Raw genomic sequence first — 16,054 nt, 5'->3', positions numbered from 1 at the left:
GGGCTGGAGATAGCCTGGGCCAACACGCCAGTGTCTGAGGGATGGTGTGCTGGGGAGCTCCTTTCATCTGTTGTCTCATGGAGACTGGGGATGGATTTCCATGTGGCAGCAGTGACACTAGGGATATTGATGTGTTGGAAACCCCAGAAGTGCCTGAGAACGATCAAATGGAAGGTCCAGCTTGACTGACCCAATGTCCTTCTGTGACAAGATGACCTGCAGAGAGGATGAGGGGAAGGGATGTTTCCTTCTAGACTTCACTAAAGCTTGTTTTACAGTGTTTTCCACAGTATTCTCCTGGAGAAACTGGCTGCTCATGGCTTGGATGGGTGCACTCTTCTATGTTAAACTGTCTGGATGTCTGAGTCCAGAGTGCTGGTGGATGGTGCTGCATCCATTTAGCACCCAGTCACAAGCAGCATTCCCTAGGGAGCAGTGTGGGGCCAGTTCTGTTCAATATCTTTATCAATGACCAGGATGAAGGATCCAGGACCCCTCAGTCTGCAGAAGACACCAAGCTAGGCAGGAGTGTGATCTGCTGGAAGCCAGGAGGGCTCTGGACAGGCTGGATTGATGGGCCAAGGCCAATGGTGTGAGGGTCAACATGGTCCTGTCAACAGTGTCAGACCATGAGGTAAGAGTGTGCCCAGGTGGCCAAGAAGGCCAAAGCCATCCTGGCCAGTGTCAGCAGTGATGTGGCCAGCAGGAGCAGGGCAGTGACCATTCCCCTGTACACTGCACTGGTCACAGCCATCCTGGCCTGTGTCAGCAGTGATGTGGCCAGCAGGAGCAGGGCAGTGACCATCCCCCTGTACACTGCACTGGTCACAGCCATCCTGGCCAGTGTCAGCAGTGATGTGGCCAGCAGGAGCAGGGCAGTGACCATCCCCCTGTACACTGCACTGGTCACAGCCATCCTGGCCTGTGTCAGAAGTGGTGGGGCCAGCAGGAGCAGGGCAGTGACCATTCCCCTCAGCTGCTGTGTGCAGTTCTGGGCCCCCCAGTTCAGGAAGGACAGGGAGGTCACTGCTGGAGTGTTCCTGCTCTCTGCAACCACCCCAGAGGGGGTTCTGGAGAGGTGAGAGTCACTCTCCCAAGCCACAAGCAACGGGAGAGGAAATGGCTGGAAGCTGCACCAGGGGAAGTTGAGACAGTAGGAATAATTTCTTCCCCAGAAGGGTTGTCAGGCAGCTGAACAGGCTGCTCAGGGAGATGGTTGAGTCACTGTCCCTGGAGGTATTTAAAAGACAAAGCAGCTCACAGCTTAATCCTAGCATGGTCCAGTGTATGCTGCTACTGGTTTTGGGTGACAAACACTAAAATTGCATGTTCAGAAAACAGTTTTAACTGTGAATTCACAGAAGCACAATCAAAACCTTCCATTTGAATTCCCACAGCTCCCCCATGCCAAATAACACATATCTGCATGATGAGGCACATTAACTCATCTGACATGGAACAGTTTTTTTTCCTTGGATTAGTTTGAGTAGTGAATCAATTTCCTGATCTGGTTCAGCAGGCAGACACAAAAATGTCTGTGCTAATGGAAGTGAGCAGCTCAGAAAATGAAAATGCTTTTGATTGACCTCTACCCATTTAAAGCATATGTGAAACTACCTTAGGGATGTTCTACACAGGCTGTCAGAACATATGGCCATTAACCACCAGTCCACTGGGGCTCTGGTCTCTCCCATTCTGGGACATTTTCTTGTATTATCCAATTATTGTTTTACATCAGAACTACCTATTAAAGTGTGAATTCACATAGTGGTCAAAGCTTACATACTTGTAAGATATGATTTACTGTAAAGCCCTGAAGAATTATATGACATACCCACTATAGTCTATTTCAAAAACTTATTTTCCTAAACATGGTATTTTGTAAATTTTTAATATATACCCTTTACAGTAACTGATGCAGTGTAACATTCACAAATATTTTCAGTTTTGGTTATTATCTCAGCAAACACCATTAATCACTGTTTTCATTTACTAATAATATGTAAAACCACAATTCAGTGGCCACTTTAGTCTGATAATATCATAATTGTATGAAAAACACTGATCTGCTACTGTATCACTAATTTATTTCATTTTGCAGAAAATTATTATAGCTGATGTGGACAAAGCCTTTTTTGCTCCAGCTGAAAAAAGTCTGTGAACAAATCATGTCATGTTTGGATATGAAAAATAGGTCAATGGCTACTGAGATGATGCTTCCAAAAGCAGAACCTTCCCTACAGCCCAGCTTTAGGAAAACACTTCATCTGACAGCATACATTCTTTTTAACAGAATCCTCTTAGTAGGTAGTGGATTGAAAAAAGTAATTTAACTGTATAAATGGACAGAGAGAAGATAGTGAGGAATGAGACTTCTTTTAATTTAAAAATGGCATAATATTTCAGGATTTCACTTGAACCAAGCTCCTTTCAATTGCTGTTACCTGCCTGGAGGCCACAAAAACAACCCTCAGACAAGTTATTTTCAGTGCTTTGGAGAAGCTGGTGAGAAGAGCACATTTTTTGGAAGAGATGAACCAGGAGAAAGCAGTACATGCTTGTAGTAATGTCATTCTTCATGCAGGAGTTACCAGTTTTGTCTTCTACCAAGATTAAATGATGGGTAGCACATTTGTTAAATTGCTCAGCAATTAAAACATTTACCAATTATGGATCAGAGGAGCTCTTGTCCAAGGGAGGCACATTTCTCTTAATTAAAAAAAAGAAAATCTAAGAAGATTCTATTGCATAACACTTTATATGAAATCATATCTTAAATCTTTATCAAAAATAGCAGATAATCACACTGAAGAGAGGATTATTCTAAACAGATTGTATATATACTCTCAATTCAAACTTGTTTCTTCATACTCATTGTATTACTTATGGGTAGTTACTGCCCCAGACAGGCAACTGCTGCAAAATGACGAATTTTTGTCTTTATATATCAATATAGTTAGTGGAGATATCATTCTGAGACCAGACTTCAGGTGCAGCACACAATCTCATATTATTTAGCAGCCATAACTCTATAGTAAAAACAGGACACTCATTATCCATTCCATCTGACATGAAAAAGGAACAGTTTTTAAATGTTTTCTTCATTGTGTTTTGGTGGAGAAATATTTCAGATATTCCTGGAATAAAGGGTAAAGGAAATCTACATACTAATTATAAATTAAGACCAGTGTTGACTTTTATTTACATAGTTTAACAAACAAATTCAAGTAATTATTGCATCAATCATTCAGATTTTGAACATTACTAAAAACCACAATTTTAGAACATGTAGTGTTGCATTCTTCATGGAGCTGTGATTACTGTTCTACATTTTTCTTTCTCCGACGAAGCCACCTCAGAGCTCTCATCAGTGCAACTTGTCCCATGAGGAATGTGATCCTAAAGTTATGTTTATACCAATCTCTAGGATTCCAAAGCCAAGAAAATCATCAGCACACAGAACAAGAACAGGAAAAAAATACACAATTATATTAAAATATCCTTTGGCATTGCCAAATTATGTTCTTTGTGGAAACCCTTTTCCTGCCTACTAAGAGTTAAATAACCTATGAAAAACTCTATGTGTATATCCATATTCAGGAACAGACTGCACATGGATTACATGGTTGCAACTGCATTTGAAATCAGGTGAGATAAAATAGTTAAACCCATGTCTCATGTTTCAGAAGTAAAGCAGATCACCAAGCTATCTGGACTACCTGCCAGTGCTGTGCTTCAGGTAAAATTTGTTTGTGTGTGGATAAAGATGCCTGTGTTAAAAAGGGCAGAGTTGGTCTCATACAAGGGTGGCAAAAAATAAAATCAAATCACACTTCAAAGGCTAATTGTATAACCCAACATTACCCTTCTACTGCAGTATCTTTTAAAGATAATGCCTTTAATATTGTCAGTTAGTCTTTATATCTTTAAATAATTTTTTATTAATCATGCATGGCTTCTGGAACCAATTACAATTATTCACAGTATAGTCTGCATCAGCCCTTTTTAACCTCTGCAAACTTGCTTCAAGTTCTTTGCCCCTGTTACAAATTAAGATAATATCAAAATTTTTTTCTAGTTTCTAACAAGGATCTCACTTCCATGTTGTAAAATGCTCACAAGAAGCAATTGGATACACAGAATTCTGTAACTAGAACACTAGGATTTAGGTCTTCTCCTGAGATATCTGGGGCAAACCTTGCATGCACAGATCTAACACAAGCCTCAGATAGCAGCCTCTCAGTGAGGACAGCAGCCAAATTCACACTGACAGGCAGCACTGAGCTACCCCTTCAATTGTCATGTTAAATAAAAGTATCATGCCAGCATTGCAACTGTTTCTTTTCCCCTTTCACGTTTAATTTTCTATATCCTTCTTGAATTTTTTTCCAAAACTAAACTCTATTTCCAGTCTAAGTACCCTGAACTAAATATTCAAGGCATCTATGCACAGTCATTGCTTCAATTTTAACTACATTTTAGAAGTTGCAACACTTCAGCTGCCAGTTTTCAGGCCAGCTGGCAATACTGCAAAAGAACATACAGCTAAATGCATAAACAGATTTTTATAAATATGACCCCTCAAAATCAGACTGCCTGTGAAAAGCTCTGCTGTTTTCAGGGCTGTGCAGTTCCACTTTGAAACTACAACAATGCAGCCAACACAACCTGATTTTCCAAGTCAGTAGCAAGGAAAGTCATGTATAAGTACAAAGCCTGAATTTTGTTCCCCTGAAGATGGGACACTATCCTAAAGTCACTACAACAATGGCAACTGGAAACCAGTTCTAAGATAAACTATTTGCATTCCCACTTATCAATTATAGGCAATGTATTGACAATCCTTTCACTAAAAACAATTTCTTATTTTGCATCTTTTCATGCTGTTGTTTTGGATTATGGTGAGGTTTCCCCCTGACCCTCCATGGGCAAATTAAGATGTGTAGGTTTAAATATTTGTGAGTTAAATTGTTCTTCCAGGATTTTACAGTGTTTTATGGTTTATGGACAATATACAAAGAAACTTAAGCCACCATTGGTTACAGATCAGCTGCAGTGATGGCAGAACTCTCACTAGCATTATGCCATAAGAAACCCAGTCACACCTGATATTTGAGCCTAATAATCTCCCAATCCAGTACAGAGAGGAAACTGCAGTTGTGCTTTCACATTCAGTGGTCAGCATTCCTGGATTAAGTGCTGTCTTCCTTCACCTTCCCACTCCTCCCTCACTTCTAGCCCTTTTTCAAGTGTGCACAGCTACCTGCAGGGGTATGTGAGTTTGCAAGTCATTTTTCACCCCTTTCAGATCCCCAGTCCAGTTTATTGAGCTGTTTTACACACAGTAACAGTGAAACAAGGCAGGAGATGCTCTGAAGAGTTGGATGTGGGTTCACCAAGATGTAGCTGAGGTTCTACCCAGGACTGGTGATCAATTTATGCCTTGTCAAACTCAAAAGCTGATCACTTTTTTACTAGACACTGGCAAAATAACAGACCCAGGATTATTAAATATTACTCCCATTAAATGATTTTCCTTTGAGATAAATCACATTTACTCGTCCTTATTTAACAGTCAGCTAGAATCTGTTATACAGAACTTTCAAGTGGTCTATTTGCATATTTATCAGTTTCAATTAGCAGCATGAAAAAACCTGTGCCCTAAGATAATAAAATGTGCCTGATCTTGTCTCTTTGAATTTCAGACTTGAGCTTATCTTTCCGCTAAAACAACAATAAGCAGCAGCAGAACTCAAATGATAATGCAGATTTGTCAAATGCTAAAAACAGCATTAAAAAAATAATTTTCCAAAATTACAGGGGTTTGTGCTGTTTTACCAATTACAGAAAAACCATTCAAATTTTAAACTTCATCTTATATCTTTCACCTAAACTGTAATGTATAATGGTCAACATAAACACCTTCTACATACCTGTTATACTGCAAATGCTTTTTTAAATTTTTACTTAGAAAGTCCTTGTAAAAGTCAGCCATTTCTTCTGCACTCAGTGTTGCTTTTTGACCTGAAAATAGGTTTTGGTGTAACAAAGTCAAGGCAATTCTTTGGACCAAAACACTGGGTTAGATGTTAGGTCTAACTCCTTGCTCCTATAAGCTTTCTGTGTAAACCTGAACAAGTTAATGCCTTTAACTTTTAACCTTTTAAAACTTATCTAGAGAGCACAGCAGATTAAAAATACTGATCATCTTGAAGCTGGCATAGTTCTTAAACCCCTATTCCTTGTGCAAGTAATAAAGTTTATCAGCTCTTAGGGAAGCAGCGAGCCACTATGAAAATGTGCATAGATCTAGGAGTATCTATCCTTCAAATAAAATAATTTCTCATAGGTCTGAAGCATAAAGAGTACCAATAAGAGCATTTAGTAACTTAATTTCCCCCCCTAAAGCAAGTCCATAAATATCAAAAGAACACTATCCACAACTGACATGGTATTTTCAGATGTAATTCTTTTTCTATTTCTGTTAATAAATTCCAAGTAACTTCAGGCAAAAAGTTTATGTTCTGAGATATGAGACTTCCAAACAATCTAGTAGGCAATTATTTTGAGAACAAAAGATGATTTTGAATATGTCACTCATAACCAGAATATAAAAAGGTCCAGGAAGACCTGTGGCTACAGCACAAGATGTCTAATCCTGAGAACCAGCAAATATTCTCAGCTCTACCAGACAATTCCTACACAACCCTTCTGGCACAAAATGTCCCTAAAATGACAGTCAAATCTCAGTGCCCCAGGGAATATGGATATGATAAGGGAAATGGAATTGCAATATTCAACTTGCTATGCTTCCAAAATGCATTTTAAGGCTTTTGAGATTGACCACAGAAATGTAAATTATTGATTGGTTCTATTAGTCATTATTAAAAAAACTAATATACCACAATGTATTAACATACTATGGGATAAATTAACTATAAAACCATTTGAAAACTGCCAGGTTAATACTTACAGTTAATTTGTTTCTTCATACTGGTATCAGAAAACTGATTAATTACATAGGAAAGTAAGTTCTGTTCCAACTGTTTGTGTATATTTTTATTTGTACAAGCATTCACAGCTGTATTATAGAATAGCTCACCAAAGGCATGCAGTTGATATAGATTTATTTTTAATGGAAGTATGTGGTCACTCTCTTTTACTTCTAGAGTATGAAAGCAAAACAAAAACCCCAACAAAACAGCAATGTAAAAGAAGTGGGCTTGAAACAACATAAATCTTAATTAAAATTACTTCTCAAGCAGTGATCACCAGAATACAAACAGAAAAGAAAAATAATGGTCTGTGACATACAGAACATCAGAGCAGATGCTTCACTGAACTCAAACAGATCATTATTCTGTGAACAAAGTGTTCAACCTCATACTACAATGCCCAATTCACCATTATTATGAAGGCATTTTGTTTTCATTTTCACACAATGAATTAGAGGGACAACTATTTTATAGCTACTGTACCCAGGCAGAGACAGGCAGATAGCAGCTGCCTTACCCCCCCTCAAGGAAAAATATTGTATTCACTGGACACACCATGGACCTGGAGCCCAAGACTCTGAATTTATCCACCATCCATAACATGCACTTGAGGCAAATGCTCTGTGTGTTTATCTCAGGCAGCTCACTGGCTTAGGAGGTGTGAAAGTAAAAAGTCCCTTCCTCCTCCTCAGGCTACACAATTATTACATTACTGGGCTAGGATTTCAGCACATTCCCTCAAGCTGCAGGGAAGGAATTAGGGGGAGAACAGTGCAAGAGATGATCTGACCCCCACATGCACATCTCTGAAAAGCTCCTTGTCTCTTATTATCACACTCCTGAAAACAGCTCTAAATCCTACCCCTAAGATTTACTTGTGACAGAACACAAAGAGCATAAACTAACCAAATTCAAAGTTAAGCAGAATGCATCCTAAGTTATTAACAAAGATCTCACTAACCTGATTCATCTCTCATTTCCAGACCCTTGGCTTTCAGTCTTGAATAAATAAATTCTTCTTTTTCCTAAAACATGTTTTTCCACATTAGAATGGGATGTAGTCAGTCCTTGAAGCTAACCATTGGTTTTAATTACATAGCAACGTGGTGTTCAACACCCTTTGAAATAACTAGCAATACTTGTTATACTTGCAAGTGTCAACTGAACACTTTTCTTAGTCTAGCGAGTTACTCTGGTCACTTAGATCCTGCTACCTGCATGCATCAATTAATTCATGCAAGTGTCCTACTGATACTCATAAAACTGATTTGTGGAGTAATGCTACAGCCAAACTTTAGTGCTGACTGACAGGAGTCAAACTTTCAGTTTATAAAACAAACTATGGAAACATGCTGTACTGTATAACTGAGATTTTGAGCATAGAGGAAAACATGCAGCCTAAAAAATTAAAATTATTTAGACACAGTAATAATTTGTGTGTGAGTTTTACAGACTTAAAAACAGTTCTGTGGAATTAAAAAAAACCAAGCTTCATTTATTTCTGGGATCTTTGCAAGTTTTGAGAGGATATGATGTTCAACATCATAAACAATGGTGAATTACTGAACTGTTACTGTTCTTCCAAAAATGCCACATTGGCTGGGAGATGCTAAAATCAGGAAAGACAGACTCACTTTAGCCTTGCTGGGATGTGCTGTCAGTAAAATGGGACATACCATTTACCCTCATTTAGTCTTGGTAATTACACCAAATTTCTCTCACTTATGACAAGAGAAAAACCAGCCATGAAATAATTTTCAACAGCTGCTCTAGCCACAGATCCAGCATGTCGGGCAGCTACAACTTTATACTTTCAGTGCAAGACAGGAAAAAGGCAAATACTCTATGCCACTAGGCAGCAATAAAACGCGCGGGCTGTTTAGTTTTGTGCATCATTTAAATAAATGAAGGACAAAACCATCATTTCCCCCGTGACGCTGAGGGCGTTAACAGCGGGCAGAAGCGAGCCCCGGGTTTCGGGCAGGCAGCAGCAGCAGCAGCGGGCGCGGGCCCGGCGGGCTCACCTGGCGGAAGGCGCGGTTGTGCCGTGCCCAGAAGCGCTGGTTGCTGGCCTGCGCCTCCTGGCGCGCCTCCCGCAGGCGCCGCTCCAGCGCCGACTCCTCGGGGGGCACGTAGAAGATGACGGGGCGCAGGTTGGAGTGCTTGTCCGGGGGCCCGATCCAGTCACTGTGCGAGTGTGGAGGGGGACGGAAACCCAGGCCCTGCAAACACAGACACAGCGCGTCACCAGCACCGCTGCGGAGCTGCTGAAGGACCTCGCAATTTGGAATAAATTCCCAAACGCCACGAAGCCTTAAAGCATAGCAAGTTCAGAAAGAAAGCACATTTATTTACTGTGACCAGTTGGTTTTTTAAAAAAATTTTTGTTGTTTGTTTTCATTTTTCTACCACTGATTTCACGGAGAGAACCAGCAAGCGTATCCAAGTTTTTTGCGGCGCTGATCTCTGCCCTCTGGCGACCAGTGCCAGCACCCGAGGGAACAGTGAAGCTGAGGCAGGGGAAATTTAGGCTGGATATTACAGGCTCTTCACCCAGAGGGCTGAGGGTCACTGGAACAGACTCCCCAAGGATGGGGTCACGGCCCCAAGCACGACAAGCTCAAGGAGCTTTTAGGCAACTCTATCAATGGTGCGATTCTTAGGGCTGTTCTGTGCAGGGCCACGAATTGGATTTCGGTGATCCTTGTGGTGGCCTAGAAATTAATATTTTATAGCCTAGAAATTAGTATTTTATAATTCTGCGATTCTAAGTTTTCCCCAGCCCAGCGTTCTTCCCGCATCCCTGTGCCCACACACAGGCGTGTGCCTGCCCCAGCCGGGTTCGGAACACCTGGGGTTAGCTCACAGTCCGGACCTCAGCGCCCCTCCAACACCCAACACCGGGGGCCTCGGCAAACTCATCAAAAACCAGAAGCCGCGGGGATCGCGGTTTGCTGCCGGCTGCCCCCGCCCCGCCGGCGTTACCGGGGGGCAGCCGGAGCGCTCCCCGCTCAGGGCTCCGCGGAGCCGGCGGCCCCCGAGGCTTCCCCCGCGGCCGCCGCAGGAGCCGCCGCCGCGCCCCGCCGGGTTTACCACGCTGTCCGGCCGCTCCCCGCGCTCCGCCGCGCGGCCGCTGCCGGAGGACGCGGAGGAGGACGCGGAGGCGAGGGGGTGGCGGCGGTAACAGCCACCGGCCCGCAGCACCCAGGCAGCCGCCATGGCCCGGCGCTTTACGGCGCTGCCGTGCGGGGGCTGCGGGCGGGGCGGGGCCAGGTCGGGGCCGGGCCCGGGCCCGCCTCGGCCTCCGCCTCCCTCTGCGCGGCCGGGCCGGGCCGGGCGGGGCTCGGGCGGTTCGCGGCGCTCGGCCCGTGGCGCAGCGCCGGGCCGGGCAGCGGGTCCTCGCCGGGCGGCGGGTGAGTGAGTGAACGACGGCGGCGGGTCGCGGGCGCCGCGCGGGTTCGCTGCGGGGCCGGTGGGGACGAGCCTCCCGCAGGTGCCTCGGCGGCGGCCCGGTGTCATTTCCTCTTCGCGCTGCGCCGGGCCCCACCGCGGGGGAGGCGGGAGGTTGCGGCCATGGCGGGGGCGACGAGTTCAAAGAGGCACCACCAAGGTATGTGCGGGGTCGGAGCGCTGCCCCGCGGCTGTGGCGCCCGAGAGCCGTCGGGTTCGGCCGCTGTTCTCCCCTCGCTCCGGGTTCTCCCTGGGCTGCGGGTGCCCTGTTTGTTCTGCGGCGGCTTCGGCTGCAGAGCAGGTGGGGAAGGCTGGGGGTGAGCAGCCTGGAGCTGGGCGTGCGGCAACTAAAGCGTCGCCCCTGCGGCCCGGCCGGGAGAAAGGTGTAAAAAAATTAAAGGGTTATGAAATATCAGCTGAGCGGTTTATTCGTATTGGTGAAGGTACTTAAAATAGTTTGCTGAAGTGCTTCAGAATGTAGAAGTTGCAGTGTGTGCTCGTGTAGCACTTAAGCAAGTCTTGTTCTCGTTTTCCTTGTAGCTCGTCAGAAGCCGGACGGGGGAAGAGGAATGGATATGGGTAACCAACACCCATCCGTGAAACGGTTACATGAGATACAGAAACAAGTCAAAGAGATCGAACAGCAAGTGGCTGTCTTCAGCGGTCTGTCTACCGACCGAGATTACAAGGAACTGGAAAGAAACCTTACAAAACAGCTTTTTGAGATCGATTCTGTGGACACCGAAGGGAAGGGGGATATCCAGCAGGCCAGAAAGCGAGCTGCCCAGGAAACTGAGAGGCTGCTGAAGGAACTGGAACAAAATGCAAACCATCCGCGCAGACTGGAAATAGAGGCTTTATTCAAGGAGGCACAGGCTCTTGTGGAACGCGAGATCACACCTTTTTACGAAGGAGGAAACGGTATAAGTGATGAATTTGAAGAAGGCATTCAGGACATTGTGCTGAGGCTTACCCAGGTGAAAACTGGAGGGAAAATTTCTCTACGCAAAGCAAGATACCGGACTCTGACAAAGATATGTACTGTCCAGGAGATTATAGAGAATGCTGTGAAGAAACAGCTGTCCCTGCCACTCTCTAATGATGTTCATCCTTCTGTCTCCAAAATTAACTCTGTAATGTGTGAGGTGAACAAAGCCAGAGGAACTCTCATTGCGCTTCTAATGGGAGTGAGTAGCAATGATACCTGCAGGCATCTGTCCTGTGTGCTCACAGGCCTCATTGCTGATTTGGATGCTTTAGATGTCTGTGGTCGCACGGAAATAAGAAACTACAGAAAGGAAGTAGTAGAAGAGATCAATAAATTGCAGAAATACCTGGACTTGGATGAAGAAGCAAATTCTACTCAGGCTTATGATTTGGCAAAAAATCAGTCCATTCTGAAAATAGAAGAGATCCGTAAGAAGATGAAGGAAGTTCATTCCTTACTTCTAAAAACAGAGAATGCCTCTGATTTGTATCTGGGATTGAAAGCAGAGTTGCAGGGACTAATTGCCCACCTAGATGAAGTGAGTCCAGGAAAAAATCCCTGCATTAGAGAGGCCAGGAGAAGAGCAGTAATTGAAGTTCAGACTCTTATAACATATATTGATTTGAATGAAGCGCTGGAAAAAAGGCAAAAGTATCCAGAGCAAACTGCTGTTGAACATCGTTGTCATAAAGCAGTTTGGACTGTGCTTGGAAACTTGTCTCAAATACAGAAGGAGGTGATTTCGTTTGATGGAAACAGAACAGATAAAAATTACATGAGACTGGAAGAACTTCTTACAAAACAGCTTCTAGCCCTGGATGCTGTTGATCCGCAAGGTGACGAGCGGTGTAAGGCTGCCAGGAAGCAGGCAGTAAAGCTTGCACAGAATATTCTTTACTATCTGGACATGAAAACAGACGAATGGGAATACTGAAAGAGCCATGGCCTGACACAGAAGAACGTTTTCCCCTTTGGCACCTTAGGAAGATCATTGGCAGCACATAATAAAGTATTCTGTGCCTGCTGAAATAATGGAAATTGCATAAGCAGTTGACTTGGCTATATGTCTGCTATCCCACGCAGTCACCCACTTGCCATGGCAACTGTCAGTACACCATCAGCAATTCTGGTCACTGATATAAGCAAAGAAGTGCAATTCTCTGAAGGAATAGCTTAATACTTGATCAAATAGCTTCTTCTTTTTTTTTTTTTTTCCCTTCTCTTTTTCTTTCTTGTTTTTATTTCAATAGCCTTGTGCAATGTTCAGTGAATGCAGGTTTTTCAAAGACACAGAAACTTCCTTATGGTACAATACTGGCAAAACTATTTAAGGAGACTGAACATGAAAATTAGTATTAAGGCATGAGGCTCCATCCAGCAACTTCACAGCAGTCTGGATGTCCTGTTAATGTGCTGTCATGACATAAAGTACTAAGGGCAAAAAGCCTGCTGGCTTTTGGATTGTACTTGATTTATTCCATCCATCATAGCATCTAGATATCTCAGTTAATGGAGCTATAATGCCAGCTGCAAATTAGCATTTACATAGCAAAGCCAATTATGTCAATTTTTGTAATACCTGAGCCCTTTGATTTGCAAAACCAGGTCTTTTGTTGGTGGAAATTCTTTCAAGTTATTGCTTTAAGGTACTGAGACTTGGAGAGGAAAATCTGTACATTTATACCAAACAGATAAAGGGGATTTTGAGGATTTCAAACTGCCATCCATACACCCTTGAAAACTGCACTGAACTTTATGTAGTGGCTGCTTAGGTGTCTTTTTAAACTCTGCTGTTGTGTCTGGTTTTCACATTTGGCGAAAACATAAACAGACTTCACTTTGAAGTGAAATGTGCATTTTGGAATTATTTTTGTAAAATTAGGTAGCCAGCTATAAAGATGTCCCTAATGATGTAAGTATGTGCTACATGGTCAGGTGTGGCTTCGAGCATGTCTTGGAAGGACTTGTGGCAAATGTCTCTCTCTGCAACTCATTCACTTATTTCAGAAGCTTCATAAATAAGCTTGCTTGTACTGTTGTATGCACCTACCTTTTTATTTGTGGCTGCTAGTGCCAATCACATTTCTACTATAGCATGTTTTTTGGCATTTTTTGAAAGCATGGCATTAAAATGATTTGAGTATATACAGATATATATAAAGAATATAGATATATATAAAGGTATATTCAATTGTGGATAATTTGCACTCAGCTCTTTCAGGATGAACTAAGGAATTAGTATTCTATAGATGATGGTTTGCACCACTTTAAGGAGTAGAAACCATTTCAGATGTTACAATAAATATTTTTAAGATCTATTTTTGTCTGATTAGAGAAGATAGTACTGTCTGTGAGAGACAAGTGCCTTTATGACACTGCTATCTTGCACCGTCATATGTAGATATAGGAACTCTTTACTGGCAGCTTGATACATTTGTAATCTTTGCAAACTGGATTTTTCAGGTATATATCTAATTCTACTGTAGTATATGTCAAGCTAACACAATACAACAGGTGACAGTTGCCCTATAGAGTCCTGAGAATGAGTATCAAATTTGGGAAATTCATATTCTGCTTAAAAACTGAAGTGTTGGTGTGGAGGTGGGGGACTTGGGGCAGGTCTTCTGTGCCTATTGCTACAAGAATAATATGTTTGTTCATAACATGCTATGAGATGTTGATTGAAGGCTGCATACCTTCAGAGTGTGAATAGATTTTGTTTGTGATTGTGCAGGTGATTGCTTTGCAAATCTGCTTGCCAAAACCGACGTAATTGAGTACAGTGCCTAAGGCACGATTTGGCAATGACAGAATGTTTGTTGGAGGATTCTTCCTGCTCCTTCAGAGACACAACCCTGTGGAATTTAACTCTCCTTCACAAAAAAAAAAAAAATTCCCCCAATTAAAATTCCAATCTCTGTTTGAATATTATGTGGCTAACACAGAATATTAATAATGTTATACACCTGAATTATTTTACTCATTTCAAGCTCTCTACATGTTTGAATTGCAACTTGTGATTTGCACTTACATTTTTAGGAAAGATAAGGATTTGATATTGTAATGATGTTAATAATTTTTCCTTAGTATTACTGTTGGGTCTGCAGTGGTTACTTGTAGTTTGTTTGAGCAGTTTAGTGTCTGTGTTCTCTGGCAGATACGTGTAGTTTTATAAGCATTTGAGCCTCTTATGTAAAAATGAGTAAGTATAGTTATCAGATCTCTCCTATTTTAAATGTGTCTTTTAGTTTTCCTGGATGGATTGTTATGCCTGCATCTCTAAGAATGCAAATATGTAATGATAGTGTAATTTGGCTGACTGAGTAGAGTCCAGTAGCAAGATACTACGTGAATTAAGCTTCTTTCCTTTGTTCTGTACTCTGATAAATTGACTATTTAAATTTTGTGGTATAATCTTCATCTGGAATGGGTTTAATTCACAGTTTTTGCATGAATGAAAGTAATAAAATATATGTGCTTAACAAGAAAAAAAAAAGGCAAAACAAAAAAGCCCAAAAAACCAAAAAAAGAAATGCACAGGTTTCTCAAAAATTTGCTTTTATGCTGAAGAATGTAATTTCTCTGTTTTTCATATCCAAAGATTCAGAGAGACACAACTTTTCTTTCCAATACAGCAGGCTAAAATAATCAACAAAATGTAAATGGACCAAATGGCAGAAGCCTGCATTTTAGTGCTATATAAAATCGAATAACTTTTCTGTGTGCTGCATTATGTACCTTAGAGCAAAATAATCGAGTGGATATTCTGGGGGAGAGGTAATCCTGAATCATGATTCCTATTTGTTAACCAAATTTCTTTTTAAACCAGTTTTCTTTAGTTACTTCAGTATTTTTTTGTTGTTGTTGTTTGCCACTCAGAGTGGTTTTTCTGTGATTTTTCTGGATTTTTATATCACAGAAATCCAAATCTATGGAGAAGATTTTTGTTAAGTACAATTCTTACCTTTTAAACTTAACAGAAGTCAGTGTCTGTGCTCCTAATGGTGTACCTGTCTTCAGTTATTGCTGTGTAGGAGTTGACATTTGTGTTCACAGATCCAAGATTAAATATTGCAGTGTTAAATTCTTGATTATTAATACAAATACATTACCGCTTTTACTAGGTATTCATTTGAATGTTACGCCCTGATGCCTTTCTCTATTTATTTTTGAATGTGAGTTATCAGAATGTAAATTATTTTTGTCTTAGAGCAAGTGTTTTTATTAAACATAAAGACAGAAAGCTCTTTTTTTCCCCCCTCCTTCTTGAAAAGTTTGCTTTTTCACTGCTGTATTGATTAAAATAAAGTTCTTTGTGTGGATACCACTCCTACTTGCTAAATCTGGTGCCTGTTGGTTTCTCTGCATTCCCCAGCAGCAGCTTTGCAGCCTGCAGGCTTGCACTTGGCTGATGGCTGCAGCAGTGCTGGTGGCAGCGTGCAGATCTTGCCACTTTGCCTTCGGAGGATGCTGCCTGAGCAGATGAGCTGGTGAAACTGATGGAGTGATTCTCTTGGTGCAAAGTCAGCGTGGACGGATCCCAGGGCCTTTAGCAGGAGCCCAGCTGGGCTGGTTTCAGGCTGTGCATGTGAGGCAGGTGCCCTGTGTTCCCTGATGGCTC

At 42.1% G+C, this 16,054-nt stretch overlaps 2 protein-coding genes across 4 annotated transcripts; one reads left to right on the top strand and one right to left on the bottom strand.

Annotated features, from left to right (window-relative positions):
- Nucleotides 1-2,360: 2,360 nt before the first annotated feature.
- Nucleotides 2,361-10,235, bottom strand: LOC132074807 (cytochrome c oxidase assembly factor 8). 2 transcript variants are annotated; one of them, XM_059474834.1, is made up of 5 exons: nt 10,089-10,235; nt 9,020-9,217; nt 7,957-8,020; nt 5,934-6,024; nt 2,361-2,709 (listed from the first exon to the last, which is right to left on the bottom strand). In XM_059474834.1, the coding sequence occupies exons 1-5, from the start codon at nt 10,212-10,214 to the stop codon at nt 2,661-2,663; spliced, it is 528 nt and encodes a 175-aa protein (XP_059330817.1). In that variant the 5' UTR covers nt 10,215-10,235; the 3' UTR covers nt 2,361-2,660. The 2 variants fall into 2 exon arrangements, with proteins under 2 accessions (XP_059330817.1, XP_059330815.1); XM_059474832.1 differs by lacking the exon at nt 2,361-2,709 and adding an exon at nt 3,172-3,423.
- Nucleotides 10,236-10,306: 71 nt separating this feature from the next.
- Nucleotides 10,307-15,775, top strand: BAG5 (BAG cochaperone 5). Of its 2 annotated transcripts, none has more exons than XM_059475446.1 (2): nt 10,307-10,408; nt 10,986-15,775. In XM_059475446.1, exon 2 carries the CDS (start codon nt 11,015-11,017, stop codon nt 12,365-12,367), a length of 1,353 nt encoding a protein of 450 aa, XP_059331429.1. In that variant the 5' UTR covers nt 10,307-10,408; nt 10,986-11,014; the 3' UTR covers nt 12,368-15,775. The 2 variants fall into 2 exon arrangements, with proteins under 2 accessions (XP_059331429.1, XP_059331428.1); XM_059475445.1 differs by lacking the exon at nt 10,307-10,408 and adding an exon at nt 10,425-10,605.
- The last annotated feature ends 279 nt before the right edge of the window (nt 15,776-16,054 follow it).

Source organism: Ammospiza nelsoni, chromosome 6 (genome assembly GCF_027579445.1).
Source record: "Ammospiza nelsoni isolate bAmmNel1 chromosome 6, bAmmNel1.pri, whole genome shotgun sequence".
Classification (NCBI taxonomy): domain Eukaryota; kingdom Metazoa; phylum Chordata; class Aves; order Passeriformes; family Passerellidae; genus Ammospiza; species Ammospiza nelsoni.
The sequence above is the reverse complement of the archived record's forward strand: the minus strand, read 5'-3'. Positions and strand labels throughout refer to the sequence as shown.

Excerpts from the sequence above, each read along its gene's own strand:
- LOC132074807 (XM_059474832.1), bottom strand. The coding sequence starts at position 10,214 with ATGGCGGCTGCCTGGGTGCTGCGGGCCGGTGGCTGTTACCGCCGCCAC. Across the intron at positions 6,025-7,956 it reads GGAAATGAGAGATGAATCAG|GTCAAAAAGCAACACTGAGT; the intron begins GTTAGTGAGATC and ends ACCTATTTTCAG. Across the intron at positions 3,424-5,933 it reads AAGCATTTGCAGTATAACAG|AGATTGGTATAAACATAACT; the intron begins GTATGTAGAAGG and ends TTGGAATCCTAG.
- BAG5 (XM_059475445.1), top strand. The coding sequence starts at position 10,569 with ATGGCGGGGGCGACGAGTTCAAAGAGGCACCACCAAG. Across the intron at positions 10,606-10,985 it reads TTCAAAGAGGCACCACCAAG|CTCGTCAGAAGCCGGACGGG; the intron begins GTATGTGCGGGG and ends TTTTCCTTGTAG.